Genomic DNA, 25,841 nt, shown 5'->3' with positions numbered 1-25,841 from the left:
GTAAAGGAGATACCAAAGACAGAAGTAATTACAAAGGTATCAAATTGTTAGACCAGGTGATGAAAGTTACAGAAAGGGTTATAGCTCATCTAATTAGAAAGAAGATTAACCTAGATAAGATGCAATTTGGTTTCATGCCAAGGAGAAATACTACTGATGCTCTCTTCATAGTAAAGCAACCACAGCAGAAATATTTAACCAAAAATAAAGCATTGTACTTGGCCTTTGTTGACATGGAGAAAGCTCTTGTCAGGGTCACTCATTCACTCATCTGGTGGTCACTGAAGAAGCTTGGGTTAGACAAATGGCTGATGAGGGCTGTCTGACCACCTCTATTTATCAGTCCTCCAGGCCATAACAGAGGAATTGCCCACGAGAATGTCTATATGCTGAAGACCTTGTTCTTATACCTGAATCTGCATTAGAATTAAAAATGAAATTCCAGCTGTAGAAGCAAAACCTGGAATCAAAGGGCTTCAAAGTTAATTGAGCAAAGACTTTAGTTCTAGTAAGCAACAAAATAGACAAACTACTAATCCCTTCAGGAAAAAGGTCCTTTTCGATATGGAGAAAAGGTATAGGTAGAAATTCCATATGGTGTTAACCAGTGCAAACTATGGACACACAAGAAGTGCAGTGGCATCACAGGAGGTTAACAGAGAAAGTAGACTTGGTGGGTGACAGATACATATAAATGTAAAGACGGTCAAAATGCTGCGAAGCATGGTAATGATTCTGCCAGTTTGCTGCCTTATGTCAATAATAATAACACACATACAGGTTCAATTCCACTTCTTAATTATCAGTCACTTGATTAAATATCTAACCAACTAACTAAGCGATTGTTTGTTTAATATACTGGTTAAACAATCGATTGTTTGTTTGTTAGTCAAAGTTCTTTTATTGTTGTTTGTGATCTTTTCAGTGACTTAGTGACTTGCCCTCTTTCTACTCTCTAAAGACAACAAAACTTGATTCTACATGAATTCACATCGAGAATCCTGCAAGCCAAATATAAAAACAAAGTCACCTGATAGTGTTTTACCTGAACGTCTCATCAAAGGTCTTTGATGCTTTACTGAGGTGCTAGAAGGATTCCGATATTCCTAAAAATAGAAGAAATAAACGTTTATGTGGAAATGTTCTGAATAAAAGGTTTGATACAAAAATATTAATATTGAAACAATATTAAACAGAAACTAAGACAGGTTAATGTTGAAATGTCAAAGGTTAAACAGAATGTGGTCAGCATTTATGAGGGATGTGGTGAACTCATCAATCAGAGCTGGCTCAACCCCCTACCCCACCCCACCCCACCAGATGAATGCTGTTGCAAATACAAGTAAGTACAACTATGTCAAGAAACACAAATACAATTCATTTATGATGAAACAGATGTAATAATACAAAACTACTTACTTTCATGTTAGCAGCAGTTTTTTCATTTTTCAGGGTCACCTTAACATCTTCTGAAAACTGAGCAAGGTCTTCCGAGTAGTTCTTTTTCAGAAACTGAAAATGGCAGATGTAAAATAAATTAAAAATGAAAACAACAGCAACAACAACAAAAACATAAAACAAATGCAGCAAAAAATGTAACAGTGATATAAAGTTGTTTGATTGACATGCAGTCCGGCTTGGTATCAAAATATAATTGTGATTACTTTTCTGGTTCATGTCTGTAAGGGCTGTAAGGGCAATGAAGGGCTTTGGCTCTGCTTCAAATGCTATGACTTCTCTTCTTCACAGCAAAATATTTTATTCCACTTTGTGAACATTTTTTAACTCTTTAGCATTCAGATTTCTCTGTCAAATGTAATGCTTATTTATTCACATTGTTTTGAATTAATCATGCATTTTCTCAGAGTTTTGAAATTTTGATTTGATTTGATTGTCTATTTTTAGAATGACATTGTAGGGTAGGTGTGAGAAGCCAGATCTGGATGGTTTGAACATAAAACAGGTAGAATATCTGGGCTGGAAATGGTCGGTTTGAATACGAAAAGGTTAATATAAAAAAAAAAAATACTTGAAGGAGTTTCCTCAGTAATAAATGACAAGCAATGAGGATTTTTACCTTCAACAAGAGCATAAAAAAGAAGGTTCCTTACTTGTAATTGTTTATTTTTTTTCCAATCATGACAGACAATAGGGTTCTGATGGAAACTTTTCTCCTTAGGTTTATATACATCTTCAAAGTGTACTTGTTTCTGATGAATCTTGTTGTAGCATGTTGGTTGACTTTCAATTTCTAGTTGTTTTAATGCTGACTCAATCATATCCAATAGTCTAGAGAAAAAGCAAAGACATAACATGATGCAAATGCAGTCAGAACTTCAGTTTACAAACATACATAGATACATATAGAGGCACAGCTGTGTGGTAAGAAGTTTGCTTCCTAACCACATGGTTCTGAGCTCAAACCCACTGCATGGCACCTTGAGTAAGTGTCTTCTAATACAGCCTCAAGCCAATCAAAGCTGTGAATGGATTTGGTAGATGGAAACTAAAAGAAGCTTGTTATGTGAGTGTGTGTGCATGTTTGTCCCCCACCACTGCTTGTTGGTGTGTTTATGTCCCTGTAACTTAGCAGTTTGGCAAGAGACTGACAGAATAAATAACAAGCTTAAAGAAAATAAGAACTAGGGTTGTTCTGTTCAACTAAAATTCTTCAAAGTGGTGCCTAAACATGGCCACAGTCTAATGACTGAAACAAGTAAAAGAATAAAAGAATAGATACATATATATGTGTGTGTGTGTGTACAAGGTTGGCCAAAAGTCACCTGACAGTAAATCAAAATTCCATAAACACTATCTGTAATTCTGTATTGACTTGAATGGCAAAATGTGTCACTCAAGCAGGACTTCAGTTTGAACAATTTTCATGATGTTTCATATTTAGATGCTTTTATTAAATACATTCAGTTGTTAAACATAAATAAATCTTGGAATTAAATGGTTTTGATTTACTGTCAGGTGACTTTTGGCTGGTCGGCTCTGGCTGCTGGAACTGAAACTAACACGACACTGTTGAAAGGCAGGTTTAGAGAGGGCATGGGCCAAAACTACGCGCCCTTCCCCTCCATTGGTCAGTTGAAGATTAGACAGTGTCACATGACAGTTAGCTGGTGCTGGCTGCTGGAGCATACTGGCAAGCATTTAAAGGGAAATTTGGTAGGATGGTCATTCGCCTGCTGACATTCATTGATGCTGCATTGAAGAAACCAAAGAACAAAAGAAAAACGGAGAAAGAAAAAAATGCACTCAACACCAGAGCTGGAGACACCTCCGAAAGGGTGGGGGGCACCACAATGAAAACATAGAGGAGTAGTGGCTGAAACCGGACGTAGTTCCTCCTGATGATTTCTTTAGCCACTGGATCCTATAAAGGAGCTGTTGAGGTTGCAAACCATGAAATGTGGTTGGAATTCCTTTTATCAACTGGAAAAATTTTTCATTTTTTTCAGTTAGTAAAATTTACCGATGAAGGTTGAGGCTTTTTGCCAGAACTAGAAATCATGATCCAGACGTATCCAAATACCAAAATATTTAGCATTGAGCTGTATTTGGTTTGTCAAAATTATATATATGTATCATAAACAGTATTAATGTGTTTTGAATGGCACAACAACGTACTATAATAACTGGTGTAATTTAATCAACCATAGTCTGATATAATATTTCAGAATATAAAAAGTCCTTCTTCAGATATCCCTAGAGATTGATTGAATCACTGCTACAATTGATTTTCCCGATCAATCCCTAGTGATATCTGAAGAAGGAATTTTTATATTCCGAAATACTATATCAGACTATAGATGATTAAATTACACCAGTTATTATAAATTCATTGTTGTTATTGTAGTGCATTGTTGTGCCAGTCAAAACACATTATTACTATTTATCATTACTGTTTACAAACAATACACAATGCTTCAAGTGAACTACAATACTCTCATATATAAGACCATGCTTTTAAGGATCATTTCTTAAGTATGTGTCGCAACGGTATCCGATTCTATTGATGATGATATGTATATGTATATATATATATATACACACACACAGGGTGTGGTCAGTATTTGTTTGCAATTATCAGCTAACTTTATGCATATTCTGTTTACTTTTCTTGTTGGTCCTTTTCTTCTTAATAACCACTTGTGCTTTATTTTTTTGCAGAATAATTGACAATGGAAAATTTTTAAACCCCCAATTTGTGGAAGAGGCATGGAGGAGTCCTTGGAATCTACGTCAGAAGGACAAAGAAGGAGATTTCAGACACTTCCTCAATGTTAACAGAAGGATGGTGGAAAAGGTCAGAAAGGAGCTGGAAGATACAGAATTCAACTACAAGGAGACAGCAGGGAGGAAGACCCATGATTGTCGATCTGATACCATCAGAATGCTGGAATTCGTCGCTGAAATCCAGGAGATCATCAACAATGATCCCAGCAATTCAATGCAAAGGTGTGGATGAAAAGCTCATCAGGCTGGTGGTGCATAAGGACATTTGCTACTTTGCATACAAGATGAGTATAGAAAGTTTGTCCAAGGCAATGCAGGAAAAGTGACTTAAACACACCAAGAAGCTGATCAACAAGTTGAAACACCCACTGGAACTACACATGCTGTGGTTCTTCTCCAACGAGAAGAATTTCTGCCAAGACCAGATCAACTCCCACAACAACAGATGGCTCCTTGTCTCATCTAAGGACATGCCTAGAGTTATGCAGATGAAGTTTCCAGTGACAATCATGGGCTTTGGTGTCATCAGAAGTGAAGATGACATCACGGGAATTGGAAAACAAGTGTTAAATGACGATGATGATAACATTATCTTTCTAATACTTTAGACTTTCTGTAAAATCTTATTCACTTACTGATCCGTACTGCGTCCAGGTCTGTATTGCTCCAAGATATCATTCGATTCAGAATAGATGGATTTCTCCGTTTGAGTCGATGAGTCAGAATTTCTACAAAAATATAAGCATCAAAACAGGGTTAATGTCTGCTGAAAATGACTGATTGAAAACAAATAAATGGACCAGGAAATTAACGAAAACGATTTAAAGAACATAAAAGAAAACAGAAAAAAAATCGATCTGAGAATCTTGACTAATTTTCAGATTTTATAATGGAATTTGGAAAAATACCATTTAAACAATATCGACACTTGCTTCAACATTATCATCTTGCTATTTCTATGCTTCTTTTTGGCACAGTGGTAAACCAGCCATATCAGGTCAAAATATTTTACCTGTTTTATGTTCAAACTGGCTAGATTTGGGCTCTCACCCTACAATGTTCTAAAAATAAATAATCACATCATTGAAATCTCAAAGCTATGAGATAATGCAAGATTCTTTCAAAACAATGTGAATAAATAGGCATTGCATTTGAGAGAGTAATCTGAATGCCAAAGAAGGGCTAATCCTGTATCATTTTATCTGATAAACTCATGGTACTCTGGTTCCATCCAACGACTTTATTCCAAATCCTTCTTGGTCTATCCCAAATACCCTGCATTGGAGAAGTAGGACACTTTACACAGCTGCTCTATTGGCTAGATAGAGCCGTCATAATTCCTTTAAATCACTCTAACACCTTACAAATGAAAAAAAAAGGAAGGGGGAATAAATTGGATAATGTGTACTTATATAGTGTCTGATAATAAAAAAGAAGAGATTGTCATGGGTGGAATGTTGATTGGGTTCATACCACCTCAACTTAACATGTTAACTGCCAAATGCACCAGTTAGTGATACATTTTCATAATTTGAGAAAATATTTTATTCTGTATCTTTGACATGGTTTTGAGGAGACGAATGTTAGAATATTAAAGTTTAATTATGAAATATTACAAAAATGCAAAAAAATTCCATTTCCTTGTAATTAAACAATATGCAGCATGGCTGGAAATATGTGGTGTCACTGATAAGTTCCAGTAATGGGCCATGGCAGTTAATGTGTTAAACATTCCCATGCCACTTGTCTCACCCCTCATTACTCTTGCTAAGTCCAGGCCTTATATTAATCACTGCCCAATCCTTTCTCCTGAGAAGATTGGCTCCCTGGAATTGGCTCAGATGTTGGTTTGCAAAAGTTCAAAAGGAATACTAATGGCATTAATTTAATCAGTCTTGGAGCATCTGCAAAGGCCATGGACACTACTCCTTCCTCTAGACCCAGTCTTTTAGCTTTTACTAGTTTCAGTCATTACACTGTGGCCATGCTGGGGCACTGCCTTGAAGAATTTTTAGCTGAGTGAATTGACCCCAGTACTTGTATTTTTTAAAGCTTGGTACTTATTCTATCAGTCTTTTCTTGTGAACCGTTAAGTTACAGGGATGTAAACACACCAACATCAGTTGTCAAACAGTGGTGAGAAACAAACACACACACACACACATGGCAAGCTTCTTTCAGTTTCCATCTACCAAATCCACTCACAAGGTTGAGGCTATAGTAGAAAACACTTGTCCAAGGTGCTGTGCAGTGGGACTGAACTTGGAACCATGTAGTTGGGAAGCAAGCTTCTTAGCACACAGCCATGCAGACAAAACACAAAAAGAAAAACCCATTAGATTAAATATGAAAGGAATGGAACCAGTAGATTTTAATAAAGAAGACTTATTTGCATGTTGTGTTACTCTGGTGTGAACTGGCAATATGAAACATTTTGTAAATAAAATGAGAAGATTGTGAAAAATATAATACTAACCTTCTAATATTTGTTGGAAATGAAGATGTTTTTGTGTCTGAAAAAGTAATATACAGTAGTAAGCCATTAGCGTAGTATGGAGGCCAGTGTAGAATGTAAGCAACAAAAAAGTCACCAATGTGAAATGTAAGTGTATCCTTGACTGACAGGCCAGGGTCCCACAAGATCAATGGGAATGTGAGGGAATGAGCATCTGGTGTGCTGAAGGTGCCAAGGGGTGCATGAATGTGTGTATGCACCATCAACCTTGGGAAGTAGAGGCAAGATCGAGGCTAGTCACTGATGCAATGCCTCAAGTTGGCTAGAAGAATCTAGCCGTAATGCGCTTCACTGAGGCAGAGGATCCAGAATGCAATAGATAAGCAGGGCTTTGAAAACATTTCTAAGAATTTTACCTGAACCAATAATCTTCGAAGGGCCATTTAAATCTTCCTGATAATTCTTATCTTTCAATGGTTCGTCATAGAATGGTATGGTTTGGCAAGAGGAATCAACTTTGGTGATATATTCTGGAGGCTTAAATAAAGGCACAAAATCTTCTTTCACTTTATTTTGAATTTTAGAACTTCTTTGAACTTGCTTTGGTGGATATGTAGGTTGAAGAATTTCTGGAGTTTGATATGGTACTGATGGAGCTGGTTCAGTAACATCTGGAACATGGTATGATCTAAGTGTCATCGTACGATTGAGTATATCTTCATGAAAGTAAAAGAAAAACGCTGAATGAATGAAAGAATAATACAGGACATCTTCTGTACGGTTAGATACAGAGGACACTGAACACATTTATCACAGGAAATCCCTTCCATCTTCCAAATAGTTACAAAATTTAAGGGATGCACCGATTAATGGAGGTCTGGTGAAATTGTGGAGATGTAGTAGAGATGAATAGATGTGTGCTGTGTACAAAAGATAAGATGGAAAGGATCCTCAGTTAAACTCCTCAAAGCAATACAAATTCTTCTGGGTAAGTAAAAATGCTAGTACAGGTAGGGTAGGCATACTGTTGAAGACAATGAAATGGTAGAAATAGTTAATCAGAGAACTGAATGCTTTGTTGTATTTATTTATTTATGTCAATTTTTGCTTAGAGTTCAAATCCCTGTGAAACTGACTTTAACTTTCCTCTGGGGATTAAGGAAATAAGCACTACTCAAGTACTGTGTTTAATCAAATTATGTCTAACCCAACCACAAAAATTTGTGGTGATGTGCCTAAGTTAAAATGCAATATGAATACTCTTGTCTTCTTTTACTGGTTTTAGTGACTGGACTGAGGATGTAGTACCTTGTTATGGTACCACATTCAGAGAAGTGTGTGTGTGTGTGTATTGCATACTTGTACAAGGTAGTTTATTTCAAAGTAGTTTGAAAAAGGAGGGTGCCCAAAACCAGGCAAGCTGGTGAGATGGTGTGAAGGCAGTTGCTATGGCACTGAGGTAGATCCAGCAACCCATTAACGGGGACAAAATCCAGACTTAAAACACTGGATGATGATGATGATAACAGTGAGTCAGAAAGTAATGCAGTTTTTATCTGTATCACTTTTTGACAGACCCTCATATATGTGAGGGTGAAGGAAAAGTAATGCAAATTTAAATTGCATTACTTTCTGAACCACCCTCATATATATGTATATATATGTGTATATATATTCATCATGTAACCTGTTTTCCATGCTGGCATGGATTACTCTTTTACTCTCTCTCTTTTACTTGCTTCAGTCATTTGATTGTGGTCATGCTGGAGCACCTCCTTTAGTCGAGCAAATCGACCCCAGGACTTATTCTTTGTAAGCCTAGTTCTTATTCTATCGGTCTCTTTTGCTGAACTGCTAAGCTACAGGGACGTAAACACACCAGCATCGGTTGTCAAGCGATGTTGGGGGGACAAACACAGACACACACACAAACACATACACACACACACACACACACATATATATATATATATATACATACACATATATACGATGGGCTTCTTTCAGTTTCCATCTACCAAATCTACTCACAAGGCTTTGGTCGGCCCGAGGCTATAGTAGAAGATACTTGCCCAAGGTGCCACACAGTGGGACTGAATGCAGAACCATGTGATTCGTAAGCAAGCTACTTTCCACACAGCCACTCCTACGCCTGTATATATTGTATTGACCCCAACGCTTAAATATTTCATCATCCTCTGAAGGTTGAAGAGCAAAGCAGGATCATGATTTAGAACATATACTACCATATACTACAAAGTATTCTGTCCAATGTTCTACCAATTCTGTCATCCAGAATAATGAGATATTAAAATTAGCAAACCTGGTTCTAATGTCTTCAGATCATCTTCCTTTTCTGCTACTGTGGTACTGTCCTGCCAAGCAAAGCGAGAACAGCCAGATGTTGCTCCTGGAGAAGAACTAGATAAGACAATAATAAAGTTCTCAGTATAATAGTAATATAAACAATTTAAGGTAACTAATAACATGTATTTTATTCTTTCAATATTAGAATACTACAGATTGTAATAACTGGTAAAATTTGCATTACATTAGAATCTTGGGAAAAACAAGGGTCAAACTTAACTCCAAATCGGATGCCCAATTATCAGTATAACATCCTAACACTTAGACACTAGCCATGTGCCTGATATTCCAGGACAGAGTCACAAATTTTCTGACAGTCTATTACTATGCCAACAGTAAGGTATTTCCAGCATTATCAAAAACTACAAGTCTGGTATTCCAGTTATTAACCTCCAACCAGCTGTGAGGAATTTTATTAATAAACCTTCAGCCAACAGTCTAATTAATAAGGATTATTATTATTATTATTATTATTATTATTATTATAGGTGGTGAGCTGGCAGAATTGTTAGCGTGCTAGATGAAAGGCTTAGTAGTATTTTGCCCGTGGCTTCATTGTGAATTCAAGTTCCACCAAGGTCGACTTCAACTTTTATCTTTTCAGGGTCGATAAAATAGGTACCAGTTGAACACTGGGGTCAATGTAATTGACTCATCTCCTTGTGGCAAAATTTGAAACCATTATTATTATCATTATTATTAGTCCGTATGTCATTGTTGACAATGACCAAGGACATCATATGGGAGAAGATGTGGCCAATCAATCCAATGCATGCTCAGAAGGCTCTGCCACAAGTCAGGCAATGATGCTCTGTTGGGACTGGAGGCAAAGAGTTGGATCTGGACTTGTGTAGTTTATGTTTGCTTTGTGTCCTTGCAATCTTGTTCTGTTTGTAAGAGATGGTGCCTCTGTTCAGGCATTTTCACCAGGCAGGAAATAATTATTTTCTAGCTAGTCATGTTGTTCTCAGGCAATGAGGTACTAATTGACAGTGTGGTACTCAAGCACTGAGGTACCAACTAAAAGTGTGGCATTTCAGCACAGAAGTACCAGCTGTGTGATACACCAAACTAAAATGCCAAACAAGTGTGAGACACAAGCACTGAGGTACTAACCAACAATATGGTACTCCAGCACTTAATTCTCTAATCTTCAGAATAGTTGTACACACATTTAAGAAACATTTTCCCATGCTGCATTAATTCTTAGCTGCTAGGACATCAAAAATTCTATGCTTCCTATGTACACTTTCCTTTTCATGGCTCTTTTTCTGTTCACTATTCTGTCTTTTTGTGTATTATTCTATGTACTTTGCATGCACTTTTGGCTACCATTGCTGTCTTTCTTTACTCGACTTATTTCTACTTTCTGTCCTCTCTCCTAACCCTTTTCCAATGAGGACATCTGAGCACTGCATACAATAAGCTTGTTAATGTTATTATTATTATACACCTCGTTATTATTAAAAGTGGTTCCAACTTGACACTGAACCAGAATTGGTGACTCAGCTTGCCATTACAATTCACTTCCACATTATGATAAAGAGAAATAATTCATGAAGGTACTCACAGTTTCTCTTTATAATTTTCTATGTGTTTTTGGTGAATCCAATCTTCCAAAAATACCTTATCCTGAATGAAATCTGTAAATATAATAATCACAAGTGTTGAAGTCTTTAGTCAAGATCCTTTAAACCATGTTTCTCATGAAGAGAAGAGGCATCCTTCAGAGTGCTGTGAAGATTGAAAATAAGACAAATTGCCTCATGTCATCATCATCATCATTTAACGTCCGCCTTCCATGCTAGCATGAGTTGGACGATTTGACTGAGGACTGGCGAACCAGATGGCTGCACCAGGCTCCAATCTGATTTGGCAGAGTTTCTACAGCTGGATGCCCTTCCTAACGCCAACCACTCCGAGAGTGTAGTGGGTGCTTTTATGTGCCACCGGCACAAAGGCCAGTAATAAAATTAACCGTGTGTGTGTGTGTGTGTGTTACTGTCTCCTTGCCTTGACTTTACACAATTGTTTTATACAAATATTATCATCATGCAAGCAGTGTCCTTCATTTCCAATCTTTCTTGAAAACATGGCTGGCCATGGGGAAATTTTACCTTGCCTAAAAACAGATTTGGCAACAGGAAGGACATCCAGCCATAGAAAATCAACCTCAACAAATTCTATTCAACCCACGCAAGCATGGAAGAGTAGAAGTTAAACTGAAGATGATGAACGACAAGAGCTGAATGGAGATAAATATATATTAAATATTTCATTGCTGAATAAACCTCACCAAATTCTGCCCAACCCATGTGAGCATGGAAAACTGGACATTAAAGAGATGATGATGACGTATAATATATTCCAGTCAATTGAATTGACTATATCTAGTACTCTAACAAAGAGAGCTTTTGATCTTATCAACTTTTATTGGCTCTAATGGCGTGGGTAACAAATTCACAACAAACTGAGTCCATAATCCAGTTTCAATTTCCAACTGGAACTACTGTACCCAGCCTCATATCTGCAGGAAAATCTCAAAAACCCCAAATTCCTAGTGAGAACACCTGTTAATTCTTCTCCAGGCCTAGACACATGGTGTGAAAAAAAAATTTTTTTCCTTTTTTTCCAAAGATTATTACAAAGTCACTGCAAGTGAGAGGTATCATCTGTCACCTCCGATCAATAATAAAGTATTAGAATATTCGAAAATAATTAAAAAAAAAAGAGAAAAATTTTCAGAAGTAATAACTACCTTCTAAGCCATCATCAACCACATCTTCTACAGCTTCTATCTTCTCAGTAAGAAACTCAAACAAATCAGTGAATATTTCAAGCAAGTTGTTAATTGCCATTCTGTTTCCATTGACAATGCTTTCTCCAGTGATGTGAGAAAGGGAAGTATTCAGAACTTTGGTTGCTAAAGCATCAATTACAACTTGGCAATTATGGATATTGTCCTCTTTTGTTAGAGGCTTACCATGGAGTTCTGGAAAAAGAAAAAATAATAAAGGTTCACTTTGATAAATCAAAGCTTTATTTACCATATTTATCAGTACAAACATTTTACCATCCTCAAAAATCTTTGCTCCCTCTAAACATCGAGTGGATAAGGTAGAGGACTATTGATTCATAGGCTGTGATTTCAAGCCCACTGCATGTATTTGTAGAACTTTTGTGCTGTAAACTTTACTCTATATTACTTTTGGTCATCTATTTGTGTAGAAGAGGTACCAAATCATCTGAGAATGGTTGTCATCTGAAAAAGAACACCATCCTGCAAAGGACAGATATGCTATCTCTGATTGACATAATATTAAGGAACTGGAACTCCTACCACTCTAAAATAATCTTTCAGGTTCACTGTACCCAACAGATCATGTGAATGTGAACTTGGTCTTTTCTGTCTTCAAAAAGGAAGGAAGCTTTGAATAATGCACTCCCAGAGACACAGTGCATAATAAAAATAAAAACCAGGATTGTCATGTTTCGAACACTTTCAGTGATAGATCTGTTCAATTAGAGCTGACCTTTTGCACTCTGGTTCACAAAAGTTGGATTAAACCAGATCTACAGGCCATGACTAACATACTTTTTGCTCGAAGAGAATGATTTCTAATAAGGATAAAGACAACCTTAGTGTAATTTGAAATCAGAATATTAAGGATCACAGCAAAAATACAGCAAGGACTTGGACCTTTGTCCAGCACTTTATCAATCCTGCCAATCTATCAAACCTTACTGAAATCATTTCTAAAATTAACACTTATTTTTAACCTCACCCATGGAAAAATCTAAGCAACTTTTCCAGATTGTTATTCAGAGATTTACTTACATAACCATGTGTTCCAATGATTATTGATACACAGGTAAATTTACAATCAGGGTAGAGAAGCTGCTGCAGGTTTCAAAGCAGTTGTCCATAGATATTCTACTGCTAACTAATTTTGGAAGAGATGGTCACATTTTCAGAGCAACTAACTTCTATGACAACATCTAATGTGTGGTCTAATGTTAGACCACCCATCAGATGTGGGGTATAACAACTACCATCAACCCCAGTATTGAGCTGGTACTTTATTTTATCAACCCTACAGGGATGAAAGGCAAAGTTGTTCTTAGCAGGATTTGAACTCATGATGTAAACATCCAGATAAAATACTGTAAAGTACTTTTCCAACACGTCAATGAGTCAGCCAGTTTTCTATCTTTAATAGCTTCTAATTTAGCCTCAAGGCCAGTAGTTTTGATGAGAGGGGATTAGTTGACTCCACCAACCCAAGTACATCATTGGTACTTTATTTTACAGACCTTGGAGGGAAGAAAGGCACCTAGCAGTATTTGAACTCTAAATGTAAAGAGATAGAAGAAATACTGCAAAGCATTTTGTCTGGCACTCTAACAATTCTACCAAGCTGTCACTCTAATACCAACAACATTAACATTACCACTATTAGCTACTACTACTACTACTACTGCTATTACTACACACAAGGCCTGAGAAAATTCTGTTTTGTAATTGATAGATCTCCAAAAAGTGTCATTAAAGATTTTTATGATAACAAGCAAGGTAATGAATTCAGATACTTAAATATTACAATCTAGATAACATATAATACTAGTAACAATATGACAAATATTGGTTTCAAATTTTGACACAAGGCCAGCAATTTCAGGGCAAGGCTAAGTCGATTACATCAACCCTAGGGCCCAACTGGTACTTATTTTATCAACCTCAGAAGGATGACAAGCAGTGCCGACCTCAGTGGAATTTGAACTGTGCTTGTGAAGACCTGCTGAGTCAAGTGAAGTCATTGTCATGGGTGATGCCAGTACCACCTGACCAGCACCATTCGAGTGTGGCCGTTGCCAGTGCTGCCTGACTGGCTCCCATGCTGGTGGCATGTAAAAAGCACCATTTGAGCATGGTCATTGCCAGTGCCACCCAACTGGCTCCTGTGCTGGTGGCACATAAAAAGCATCATTTAAGCATGGTCAATGCCAGTACTGCCTGACTGACTCTCGTGCCAGTGGAATGTAAAAGGCACTCACTATACTCTCAGAGTGGTTGGCATTAGGAAGGACATCCAGCTGTAGAAACCTTGCTAGATTAGACTGGAGCCTGGTGCAGCTTCCTGGCTTGCCAGTCCTCAGTCAAACAATCCAACCCATGTCAACATGGAAAGCAGACATTAAACGACAATGACGATGATGATGAACATATGATAGATGAAATGCTACTAAGCATTTTACCTAGTATGCTCATGCTTCTGCCAGCTTGCCAACATGTTGATATGACAGATATTAATAACTCAGCAGATGAAAATTTAACCAAAATATTTGAAGATCAGTTTTCAAAATTCAGAAGATTCTAGTGTTTAGCTCAAGACATCCATTGCACACAATATTCAGATGAGAACTTCATTGTGTGCATTGTCTTTTAGTAGCAGCCTTTACTAGTTGTTTAACTATTTGCATAACTCTAACAACAATATTGAATGGAATACTGGAATACTTTTCTTGGCTTAGCACAGAATACCCATGGTTTTTCTCAACAAGTAGACTAAATCAAGTTGAAACACCACGTCTGGTAATCCACTAGCATTCTGAGCAAAACCCTGTTTACAAAATGTTTACTTTGTCAAAAGTGAAAATGAAAGTATTCATCTACAAATATGGATAATTGAAATTCATTAGTATACTCTTTACTCTTTTACTTGTTTCAGTCATTTGACTGTGGCCATGCTGGAGCACCACCTTTAGTCAAGCAAATCGACCCCAGGACATTCTTTGGAAGTCTAGTACTTATTCTATCGGTCTCTTTTGCTGAACTGCTAAGTTACGGGGACATAAACACACCAACACCAATTGTCAAGCGATGTTGGGGAGGGGGGACAAACACAGACACACAAACATATACACACACATCCATATATATATATATATATATATATACATATATACGACAGGCTTCTTTCAGTTTCCGTCTACCAAATCCACTCACAAGGCTTTGGTTGGCCCGAGGCTATAGTAGAAGACACTTGCCCAAAGTGCCACGCAGTGGGAATGAACCCGGAACTATGTGGTCAGTAAGCAAGCTACTTACCACAGCCACTCCTGTGCCTCATTATAAATACTATACACGCCAGTATTTTGAAGTTGCTCTGAGTGCATGTATTAATTTAATTCTAATTAGGCTAACTTTCACACAAATCAATAAATGGTCTTTTGTTTTGTTTTTATTACCAATTTCTATACAGGAACAAGCATTTTCAACTTAGCACAGAATGACCAGGATATTTGTCACCAAGCTCACCAAATCAAGTTGAAATACTGTGTCTGGTAATCCACTGATATTCTGAGCAAAGTTCAGTGTTCTTAACAGACAAGTCTGCTTGAAAAGTTTCTTTCAGACAAAATATTAGAGCTACAGCCATTTCATGTGTACACATTATGCTATACACACAGTATTTCAACATAAGGCTGTTTCGAGAGAGTATATTAAATTAATTCTAGCTTCATTAGCTTTTGCACAAATCATAATCTTTTTTTTTAACTGATTATTGTATCAGAATAACTATTTTTGGCTTAACACAAAACACCCAGGGAGGGTATTTGTCACTGAGGAGACTAAATCAAATTCAAACACCTTGTCCACTAGCACTCTGAGCAAAACTGTATTTTCAGCATGATAGTCTCTTTGAGAAGTTTGTCTGAGACAACATATTACAGCTAGTACTGATCTATGTTTGTATATACATTATAATGTAATACATACAGTGTTTTAATCTACAAGTGTGTATATTTAAGAAATTTTAAAAAATTTACCTGGGAGATTCTCACCATAGAGACCTTCAAAGATAATTACAAATGTTTCAGCTGTAATATCTGCTACACATTTCACTTCTTGATAGACATGGAGATGTTGCAACAATTTGTTCGTTGATGAAACCAGTCCTTATTGAAGAGAAGAAGAATAGAATACATATATATATATATATATATATATATATATATATATATATATGTGAAGCACGACCTTCAAACTTTAGGCCTCACCGAGGCAATGACTAGTGACTGGGACCTTTGGAAATATGCAGTACATGAGAAGATCCGGCAAGCCAAGTGAGAGCATAATCTGTGGCCTCTGCCAGAAGTGTAGCCAGCTCACTTACTCATATCTTTATTTCATTTGATACTAAACTCTGCTTGGAAAGACCTGTTGGGGCAAGTGAAATCGAAATCATAATTGAACCATATTCGATGACTGGCACCTGTGCCAGTGGCATGTAAAAGCACTCACTACACTCTCAGAGTGGTTGGCACTAGGAAGGGCATCTAGCTGTAGAAACTCTACCAGATCAGATTGGAGCCTGGCGCAGCCATCTGGTTCACCAGTCCTCAGTCAAATAGTCCAACCCATGCCAGTATGGAAAGCGGATGTTAAACGATGATGATGATGATGATCTCTCAAGTATCTTGAGAGAAAAGCTGAACATTAGAAGCATCAGTTGTGGTGTGCAAGAGAGACGATTGCACTGGTATGGACATGTGGTGAGAATGGATGAGGATAGCTGCGTGAAAAAGTGCCACACCCTAACAGTTGAGGGAACCCGTGGAAGAGGTAGGCCCAGGAAGACCTGGGCTGAGGTGGTGAGGCAAGACCTTCGTACATTGGGCCTCACCGAGGCGATGACTACTGACCGAGACCTTTGGAAATGTGCTGTGCGTGAGAAGACCCGGCAAGCCAAGTAAGATCGTTGCCAGTGCCCCTGGACTGGCTCTTGTGCGGGTGGCACATGAGATGCACCATTTTGAGCATGGCCGTTGCCAGTACCGCCTGACTGGCTCCCGTAGGATTTTCGAGTGAGATCGTTGCCAGTGCCTCTGGGCTGGCTTGTGCGGGTGGCACATAAAAGACACCATTTCGAGCGTGGCCGTTTTCGTGCGGGTGACACGTAAAAGCACCCACTACACTCTCTGAGTGGTTGGCGTTAGGAAGGGCATCCAGCTGTAGAAACTCTGCCAAATTAGATTGGAGCCTGGTGTTGCCATCCGGTTTCACCAGTCCTCAGTCAAATCGTCCAACCCATGCTAGCATGGAAAGCAGACGTTAAACGGTGATGATGATGATGATGATATATATATATATATATATATCTATAAAGTGAGTTATGTTAGGAAGAGCATCCATGTATAAAAATCATGTGAAGAAGGGTAAAATATGAATGAAGTACTCGAGACTCAACCTAGGTCTTGAGTACTTTAGCAGAATCTTTTCTGTTGCAAACATTTAGATCAAGTCTCTGGCCCCTTGTTCTATTTCTCAACTAGTAGCAGAGGCCCTGTAAAATTCATGGGCATTGCCCCTTCTCCTTGATCAGTGAGTATACATAAATACATTATGATGTATTTCAAGGCCACACCGTAATCACAATATTCAGTTGCAGTAGACAAGTGAAATTTTATAATTTTGTAATTCGTTTGTTATTTTTCAGTCTGTTTATGGATATGTAGAATAAAATAACTGGCACATTTTAAAATATGACAGTCTGGAGAGGAGAGATATAAAATGATTAATAAATGATAATGATGAAATGATCCTAGACATCATATTATATATAACAGGATCAGTCTGTTTATGGATATGTAGAATATATTATATATAACAGGATCAGGCTGTTTATGGATATGTAGAATAAAATAACTGGCACATTTTAAAATATAACAGTCTGGAGAGGAGAGATATAAAATGATGATGATGATGATGAAATGATCCTAGACATCATATTATATATAACAGGATCATTTCACTAATTTTTACACTGTTCCATAGATGTGGTGTCTCATAAGTGGAGCAACCTTGAAAAGGATAGTAACTGTTTAGCCCTTTTGATACTAACCTGCTTGAGACTGCCCATGGTTCAATAATACAAACTTCCTGTTTTTACGTTATCCAAATTAAAAACCGTCCATCAAAACTGAATGTTAAGTGTTTTTCAACAGAAATATGGTAACAAAAGGGTTGAACATTTCCTTACTTATGGGACACGGATAAATTTTATCAGATACATATAAAAGTTCATTATTAAATGCTCCACTTGTTCTCCACAAGTTCAAACATGCAGTTTCTCTAATCCGAACTATTTATTTATTTTTTGATATACATTCAAGTAGACATTGAAAATCCGTTGAATGATCACAACAAAAGGTTTGTGTAAACATGAAGTACTTTGAAGTATTTCAAAACATAACAAAAAAACAATAAACAAGAAAATAAAAAAATAAAAACACACAGAGGAAACGAAAAGCTACGACATAATCCAATGACAGTTTTTCTATATGGTTGCCACCCAGACTGCTTGAAAAAGCGACCAAATCTCCTTCAAATCACAACCTACTGTACTAAAAAACAATAAAAGGACAAATTAGATAATTCAATCTTAGATAAATCATGCCTGAAAAATAAAAATAAAACACTTGGTCATTACTGGAACACCTTTAACCAAGGAGTTCTCTACACACAGCTAGTGTATGTGTGTGTGTGTAGGCTAAACAACAAGTCCACCTCTCTATTTGCCATAGCATTTGATAAACAAATTTTCAACAAACCAAATCGATCACGTTGTTTTGATTCCCAGACATATCCACTTCCTTGTATCCTTAATGTCTCCAAGAAATTATCATGTACACCACATAATTTTCTCTCCCCTCTGTATGTGTCTCCCAGTCTTGATATTGCACAATAATTGTAAATGACCATCATTATCGTTTGTTTCCAATCTTCCATAGAAATATGTCTGGCCATGTGGAAATATTACTTTACTTAGAAACAGGTGAGGGTTAACGACAGGAAGGGCACCTAGCCATAGAAAATATACTCCAATAAATTCTGTCTGACCCATACAAACATGGAAAATTGGATGTTAAACAACAGAAATGATGATGATGAAGTTATAAAAGGGACCTAAAAAATCAATATAAAAAAACAAAACAACAAAAAAAGATTATGTGATCACTCAACAGTTTTCTTCAAATGACACTCCTGCAGTCATAAAATGGGAAGGACACTTTAGTCCTAGGTACATATAAAAAGATGACAAGTTCACTTATAGAAGGCAGTGAATATTTATTTAAAAATACAGAATATCAATACTAAATAATGTTATTACCTTTGTCAATAATGGCTTGGCTCGACATTATTTCGGTAAAATCTGAAATATTAAAAGAAAATAATTGACAGAAACTAAAAGAAGCCATTGTATATGTGTGTATTTATGTATAGCCTTGTCTCAGCATCTTGTGGTGATGGTGGTAAATTAGGATCATTGTTATACAAGTTATGATGTTTGTGTCCAGTAAAAGTCATGTCTGGCCTTGGCAATATCACTTTGCTCGGAAACAGGTGGGGGTTGGTGACAGGAAGGGTATCAGACTGTAGAAAATCTAGCTCAACTAATTCTTTCTGACCCATGCAAGCATGGAAAAATGGACATTAAATGATGATGATGATGAATATAACACTGACTACATAATCCTGAGTTGAAACCTGGCTATAACTTATACTTTTCTATCACTCACTGATCTAATTGATAAGTCACACTCCCACTTCTTAGCTGTACTTGAGTAGCACTGGTGAGTTCTACTCAAGTAAACACATGTGGACACTCCATTGTGTTATAACAAGCTACAAAGTGACTTTAGCTACAATTAGTGACTAATTCACTATATTTCCAAATAAAGTACTTATTTCCTTAGTCTTTTACGTGATGAGCAACTTACCAGCCACACATATTTTTATGGTAGGCATAAACAATGACATCACTTATCTAAATGGCTACATTGTTTTATGGTAAATGCTTAAACAACGTCAAGACACAAGACAGAAATACACCCACGTATACATATATGATAAGCTTCTATATAGTTTCCAGCTATCACTTTCACAAGGCATTGGTTAGCCTGAAGAAATATACAATAGTATACACCTGCTCACCAGCCATAGAAAACATGCCAAAACAGACATTGGAGCTTAAAACAGTGCTTTGGTTCGTTGGATCCTGTCAAACCATCCAGCCTATGCCAGAAGACAGACGTTAAACAATAATGATATATTAGTGGCACCATTTTACATGTATTCTTGCAGAGGTTAGTTGCCTTTTTTGGCATATTAGACAAGCACTTAGAGATTTTCTTTGGAATTTCGTAACTTGGGATGGAAATGTACATTTTGGCCGGAAAATATATTAACATTTGAATTACAAGAGGCTGTAAAAAACTATCAACATCCTATCCAAATAAGACCTTTCACGATTCTCTTTCAACACACACGCTTAATTCGCCACGAACCGAGGCACCTCACGTCATATCTGCGTTGCTTCCATGCTCAGAGACCTTGCAAGCATTCTTCAATGGGTCAAGCCTATCATGTTTCTTTAACAGCACATATCAAGGAAACATTCTTTACTCACCACTAATCGTTACAATACTAAAACTTTCTAAGTCGCTGCAAATAGAAGGCTTCAGAATCACATCTTCAACATAAAACTATCACAAAGACTGCTTTTCCCCTTCATGACCAGAAAATATTTCGGTTAACAGCTGATAACTTTCTACAAAGCTGAAATGAAATCTAGAATGAAATACTGGTCCCATATCTGGGGCGGTGCAGCTGTTAACCATACGAACAGCCACCTTACTGAATGGTATGAAGTAGCTGACGAAAACAATCGAATTCTCTGCTCCACAGATGTGTTGTCTTCTTTCTCGGCCCCTTAAAAAAATTTTTTTTATTATCACCACCACAGAGACCACTGCTCATTGGAGATGGCTGGTCTAGGGCGACCTCTAATCAGGCCTAACTTACTCTTCTCCCTCTATCCTGCCTACCCTCCTCGGCATTGCACTAAATACTATTTCAAATCTTCCCACTTTCAATAACATCAGTTTTGCCCTTGAAATTTCTTCCCTGGCCATGTTTTTTTTTTTTTAAGTCGTCAGCTTGTATTTTGGCCGTCTTTTGTAACGAAGGATGATATGTATTTTAAGAAAATATAACATTAAGAGCAGTGGTTTTATTTGTCAAGGAGGGGTTGCAAATGCAGTGAGTAGAGTCTCTCCAGCCAGACCATATCATTATAAATATACAGTAACAACTAATAAATTGCAGTCATGTTATATTTGGATAAAAGGTTTCACAGACGAATACATTTCTCAGGGCAGCGAGGTAGTCTCTGGGTGGTTGTTAGCAGATTAGAAGTAGTAGCCAAATCTTATTCAAACCATACCACACATTGGATAACGGAATCCTTGATGTTCCAAAGACGTTCTGGTTGTGGCTGGAATGCTTTTAAACATATGCCTACCTTGTCAGGACAGAGCTGGGGTAAAAGAACAACCCAACAAATGGGTATGGAGAACTGGGAGACATGCCCACACAAGCAGAAATTGCTCGTAGAGTATATAACACTAAAGTATAGACAATTCTTCAGAGTATATATGATAGAAAGAACGGCTCAAGATACTGAAGATTCACTTAACTATCAAATTAAATCTACTTACCGTTGTAATTAACTGAAATCAAGTAAAGTTTAAAAAAGTAAATTGTCAGCAAAGATTCATAATGTTACGTTTAGTTTAAAATGGTGATAGATTCAAAAACAAATGATTTCATTGGCTGAGTTGGGTGTCATAGCAACAAGAGTTTGCCCAAAAAGCGGTGTTAATGCAAAATAGTTAACTTATACTGTTTTAACTCATTATTGTCACATGTTCGTACACGTCCACATACATACATACATACATACATTCCTACTACCTATCCCCCCCCCCGTTTTCTTATTGCTCTCTCTCTCTCTCTCTCTCTCTCTCTCTCTCTCTCTCTCTATATATATATATATATATATATATATATATATATATATATATATGTTTATTGATTTCACATTTTGGCTAGTTGATTATATCAATTCTAGTGCTCAACTGATATTTGTTTTATCGACTTCGAAAGGATGAAAGGCTAAGTTGACCTTAGTGGAACTTGAACTCAGAAAGTAAAGACGAACGAAATATGTATAGGCCTGAGTATATTACCAAGGAATTTATAGCAACGATTTTATAACTGATTTCGACAAAAGACTTCAGGTTTGTCAAGAAAAAAAAAGGAAAAAAACGAGATGTTACCCGAAGAACTGAACAGCTTCAATGAGATGGCTTCAACCATTAATTAAAGCCAAGACCCTAAGTTAAACGTGGGTTTTTAATCTATGTTCTAACTGTTTTTTTTTTATGCTCTTAAAAATGGTCTTCAGATTTTTTACTTTTTGAAAATCAATGACGCAGAAGTTTTTTAAAATTAGAAACTTATTCAGTTAGATTTAAACTCTCTTTCTTTCTTTCTTTCTTCCTTCTTTCCTTTCTTTCTTTCTTCCTTCTTTCCTTCCTTTCTTTCTTTCCTTCTTTCTTTCTTTCTTTCTTTCTTCCTTTCTTTCTTTCTGTACTATGTGTGCAATTTTGACCGAAGATTTGAAATAGCTATGACTCAAAGTCCCAATAATCGTAATTTCTCATGCATGAATCATAGGAATTCTTAAAAAAGGAAAAATGAAAGCAGCAAAAGTATGCTTTCTCTTTTCCATGAGGAATTGGACTTCAACAGACAACTATTCCAAAACTCTGTCTATTTTTTTTAATTAAAAAAATGTAAAATAGCTATCTAAGTATCATGCTTAATGCATATGTACCAGTGACAAGCAAGATATTGCATTTTTCATCCAAGATAAACATGCTTATTAACATTCTGTGTTAAAAGCAATATATATCAGAGAGAGACGAAAAATCATCCCAGCAGTGGATAATGAGAATGTAAGATGCATTTCAACCTCTTTGGGACTTCTTTAGTATGTTATCACGTTGGAATGGTATGTTGTTATTAGCTGATTTTTCGGCTGCATGTTATCCCATAATGAACAGATATGGACATAATTCTTTTATTTTTTTACTTGTTTCAGTCATTTAACTGTAGTCATGCTGGAGCACAGCCTTTAGTCAAACAAATCAACCCCAGGACTTATTCTTTGTAAGCCTAGTACTTATTCTATCAGTGTCTTTTGCCGAACCGCTAAGTTACGGGAATGTAAACACAGACACACAAATACATACTTACACACACACACACAGAGCGAGATCGTTGCCAGTGCCCCTGGACTGGCTCTTGTGCGGGTGACACATAAAATACACCATTTTGAGCGTGGCCGTTGCCAGTACCGCCTGACTGGCCTTTGATACAAAAACCACCTCTTCATCTGAGGGTTCTTTTGGTGTGAGTTACTTAGTGACCTTCCTAGTATAAGTGCCATGTAAAAAGCACAAATTGTAAAATAGTTGGCATTAGAAAATGAGTTCATCCATAAAAGCTATGCCAAAGCAGACACTGGACCTGGCGCAGTCCTCTGGTTCGCCAGCTCTTGACGAACAGTCCAGCCCACATGGAGTTAAGAGTGTTAAATTAAATAATGATGATGATGATGATGATAATACACACACACAAAATCATTATTTAACAACCATATATATGTATGTATATGCATGTATGTATGTGTGTGCGTTCGTGCGTGCGTGTGTTTGTGTATGTATGTACGTATTATTACAATACTCTTGTACTTGTTTCAGTCATTTGACCGCGGCCATGCTGGAGCACCGCCTTTTTTAGTCGTGCAAATCGACCCCAGGACTTATTCTTTGGAAGCCTAGTACTTATTCTATCGATCTCTTTTGCCGAACCGCTAGGTTACGGGGACGTAAACACACCAGCATCGGTTGTCAAGCGATGTTGGGGGGACAAACACAGACACACAAACACACACACACACATATATATACATATATACGACGGGCTTCTTTCAGTTTCCGTCTACCAAACCCATTCACAAGGCTTTGGTCGGCCCGAGGCTATAGTAGAAGACAGGTGCCACGCGGTGGGACTGAACCCGGAACCATCTGAATTCTTTCTTAGAAAATATAATCTTCAGGCTAGGGTTAAAAATTCATGCATAACTCAGAACACAGAGAGGCTTAAACAAAATATTACGGACAAAGATTTTTTCACGCTTTAACGTATTTGCCACTCTAGTCCTTCGTGTTTTATTTAGCAGTATTTATTGCTTGAATTACTTGTTCAAGGGAAACAACTCTTAAAGCACATTAATAACAGTTATTTTTCTGGTCATTCTATTTCATTCTTGCACGAGAAAAGCCATGTTAATTTTGTTGCACACACACACACGCACGCACGGTGAGCGATCCATCTTCACAAAGAATTTCTGTTTCCTTGTGCTTCTTCGTTGTCAATGGAATTTCTGAATTTCCGTCAATGACCTTTCAGATGATTATTTAATCCTGTTGTTGATCTTATAGTTTGAAGCATAAATGACAGATGAAAGTTGTGACTTACTGGGCATTTCCATCTGGTTAAGTCTGCACATGTTGCCCCTCTTCCATCACCATAGGACTTTCTGTACATGGAATGACAAATGCGGTCATCATAATGTGACATCTGTACGTCATGGGATTATAGTTATAAACGCTTGTACAACACGACTACCCCCCACTGAGACTTCGGGATTAGTACCTAGTTACAAATAATCACGTGAAAGCGTAGGTTTCACATCAGAGTGTCCCCTCTTCTGGACGGATGCTGTGACAACAGCGAGGGGTTCCTCACTCCCAGTAGTTTTACTGCGCATCCTGACACCAACCAAGGGTATATATGCGTAACTGCGCTCAGGTGGATTGTCTTGAGTATGACTTCAAACTGCATCCGGCAATGGGATTCTGGAGTTCGAGAGTTCCATGGTTTTGCTGTTAGCCACTACTGTTCTCAGAGTTGTAGCATCTGCCAGGGTCCCAGCTCTGGATTAACTATCATGTGTGACGACAATCCATCCATCCATCCATCCCGTCCGTCCGTCCACCCATCCAAATTTACTGGAACTGTAAAAGTCTATAAAACATTTTTTATTTAGTGTGTTTTCTACCGAAACACTTTAAAACTTCGTATACTTGTGTATTTTGTCTTATAGAACAATGGTCGTATTTCGGTAATTTCAACCAATCACTGACGTCTAAGAAACTTTTCTTAAGGCTAAGAGAAAAAGATGTTTTATATGACACATTCTACCAGTATCCCAAGTTTGAAAGTGTTTCGTTAGAAGACAAATTGTGTCCGCCAAATCAATAAGATCCGTTCGGTGTAATGTTATAAGAGAATGGCAGTTCCATTTAAGAGTGATAACACCGTGGTATTTATTTGTCAATCCAATTAAATTAGGAAGTGAAAATGTTGATGTAGAGATTGATGTATTTCTGTTTCCGAAACTCTAATATCATGTTGAACGAACAGTTAGGAGCTGTATGTTTTGGAATTGTTGAACTTGCAAGAAGAATGTTGTTGAGTTGAGATACCAAATAGGACCACAAATATTTTTCGCCTATTGCAATAAGGGATACGTCGAAATCACAAAAATTTGCAGTTCGATTTCTGTACGGAATTTTATAAACCCATTAACTGTGACTACTACAGCAACAACAAGGCAGTTTAAAACGTAAGACTCACCCTTCTTTTATTTCAGGGTTATTTGAAATAACATATGTAGAAAAAAAAAAGTCATTCAAATAAACATATTTTAAAAATTATATTTTTAATGGCATTTGTTATTTATATTATCGTATTTTTATGGTAAGAAAAGTTGCACGGGAATATTAATCAAATCTC

The 25,841-nt window shown here is 37.1% G+C and overlaps 1 protein-coding gene across 2 annotated transcripts in view; it reads right to left on the bottom strand.

Moving 5' to 3' along the window:
• LOC128249266 (centrosomal protein of 95 kDa-like) overlaps nucleotides 1–21,787 on the bottom strand; it is a 41,258-nt gene extending 19,471 nt beyond the window's left edge. The window contains exons 1-12 of one of the 2 annotated variants that reach the window (XM_089363440.1): nucleotides 21,632–21,787; nucleotides 19,243–19,284; nucleotides 15,899–16,027; nucleotides 11,826–12,059; nucleotides 10,638–10,710; nucleotides 9,024–9,121; nucleotides 7,117–7,416; nucleotides 6,722–6,758; nucleotides 4,881–4,973; nucleotides 2,112–2,289; nucleotides 1,420–1,512; nucleotides 1,031–1,106 (exon numbers count right to left, since the gene is read on the bottom strand). In XM_089363440.1, the coding sequence (XP_089219566.1) occupies nucleotides 1,031–1,106; nucleotides 1,420–1,512; nucleotides 2,112–2,289; nucleotides 4,881–4,973; nucleotides 6,722–6,758; nucleotides 7,117–7,416; nucleotides 9,024–9,121; nucleotides 10,638–10,710; nucleotides 11,826–12,059; nucleotides 15,899–16,027; nucleotides 19,243–19,270 (1,339 nt within the window). In that variant the 5' untranslated portion in view covers nucleotides 19,271–19,284; nucleotides 21,632–21,787. The remainder of the gene's footprint in view (nucleotides 1–1,030; nucleotides 1,107–1,419; nucleotides 1,513–2,111; nucleotides 2,290–4,880; nucleotides 4,974–6,721; nucleotides 6,759–7,116; nucleotides 7,417–9,023; nucleotides 9,122–10,637; nucleotides 10,711–11,825; nucleotides 12,060–15,898; nucleotides 16,028–19,242; nucleotides 19,285–21,631) is intronic. The other variant, XM_089363446.1, reaches the window with a different exon arrangement.
• Between the last annotated feature and the right edge of the window lie 4,054 nt (nucleotides 21,788–25,841).

The sequence above is a fragment of the Octopus bimaculoides genome, chromosome 1 (genome assembly GCF_046866305.1).
Source record: "Octopus bimaculoides isolate indiv1 chromosome 1, ASM4686630v1, whole genome shotgun sequence".
NCBI classification, from domain to species: Eukaryota; Metazoa; Mollusca; class Cephalopoda; order Octopoda; family Octopodidae; genus Octopus; species Octopus bimaculoides.
Note: the sequence above shows the minus strand (reverse complement) of the source record. Positions and strands in the feature narration are given on the sequence as shown.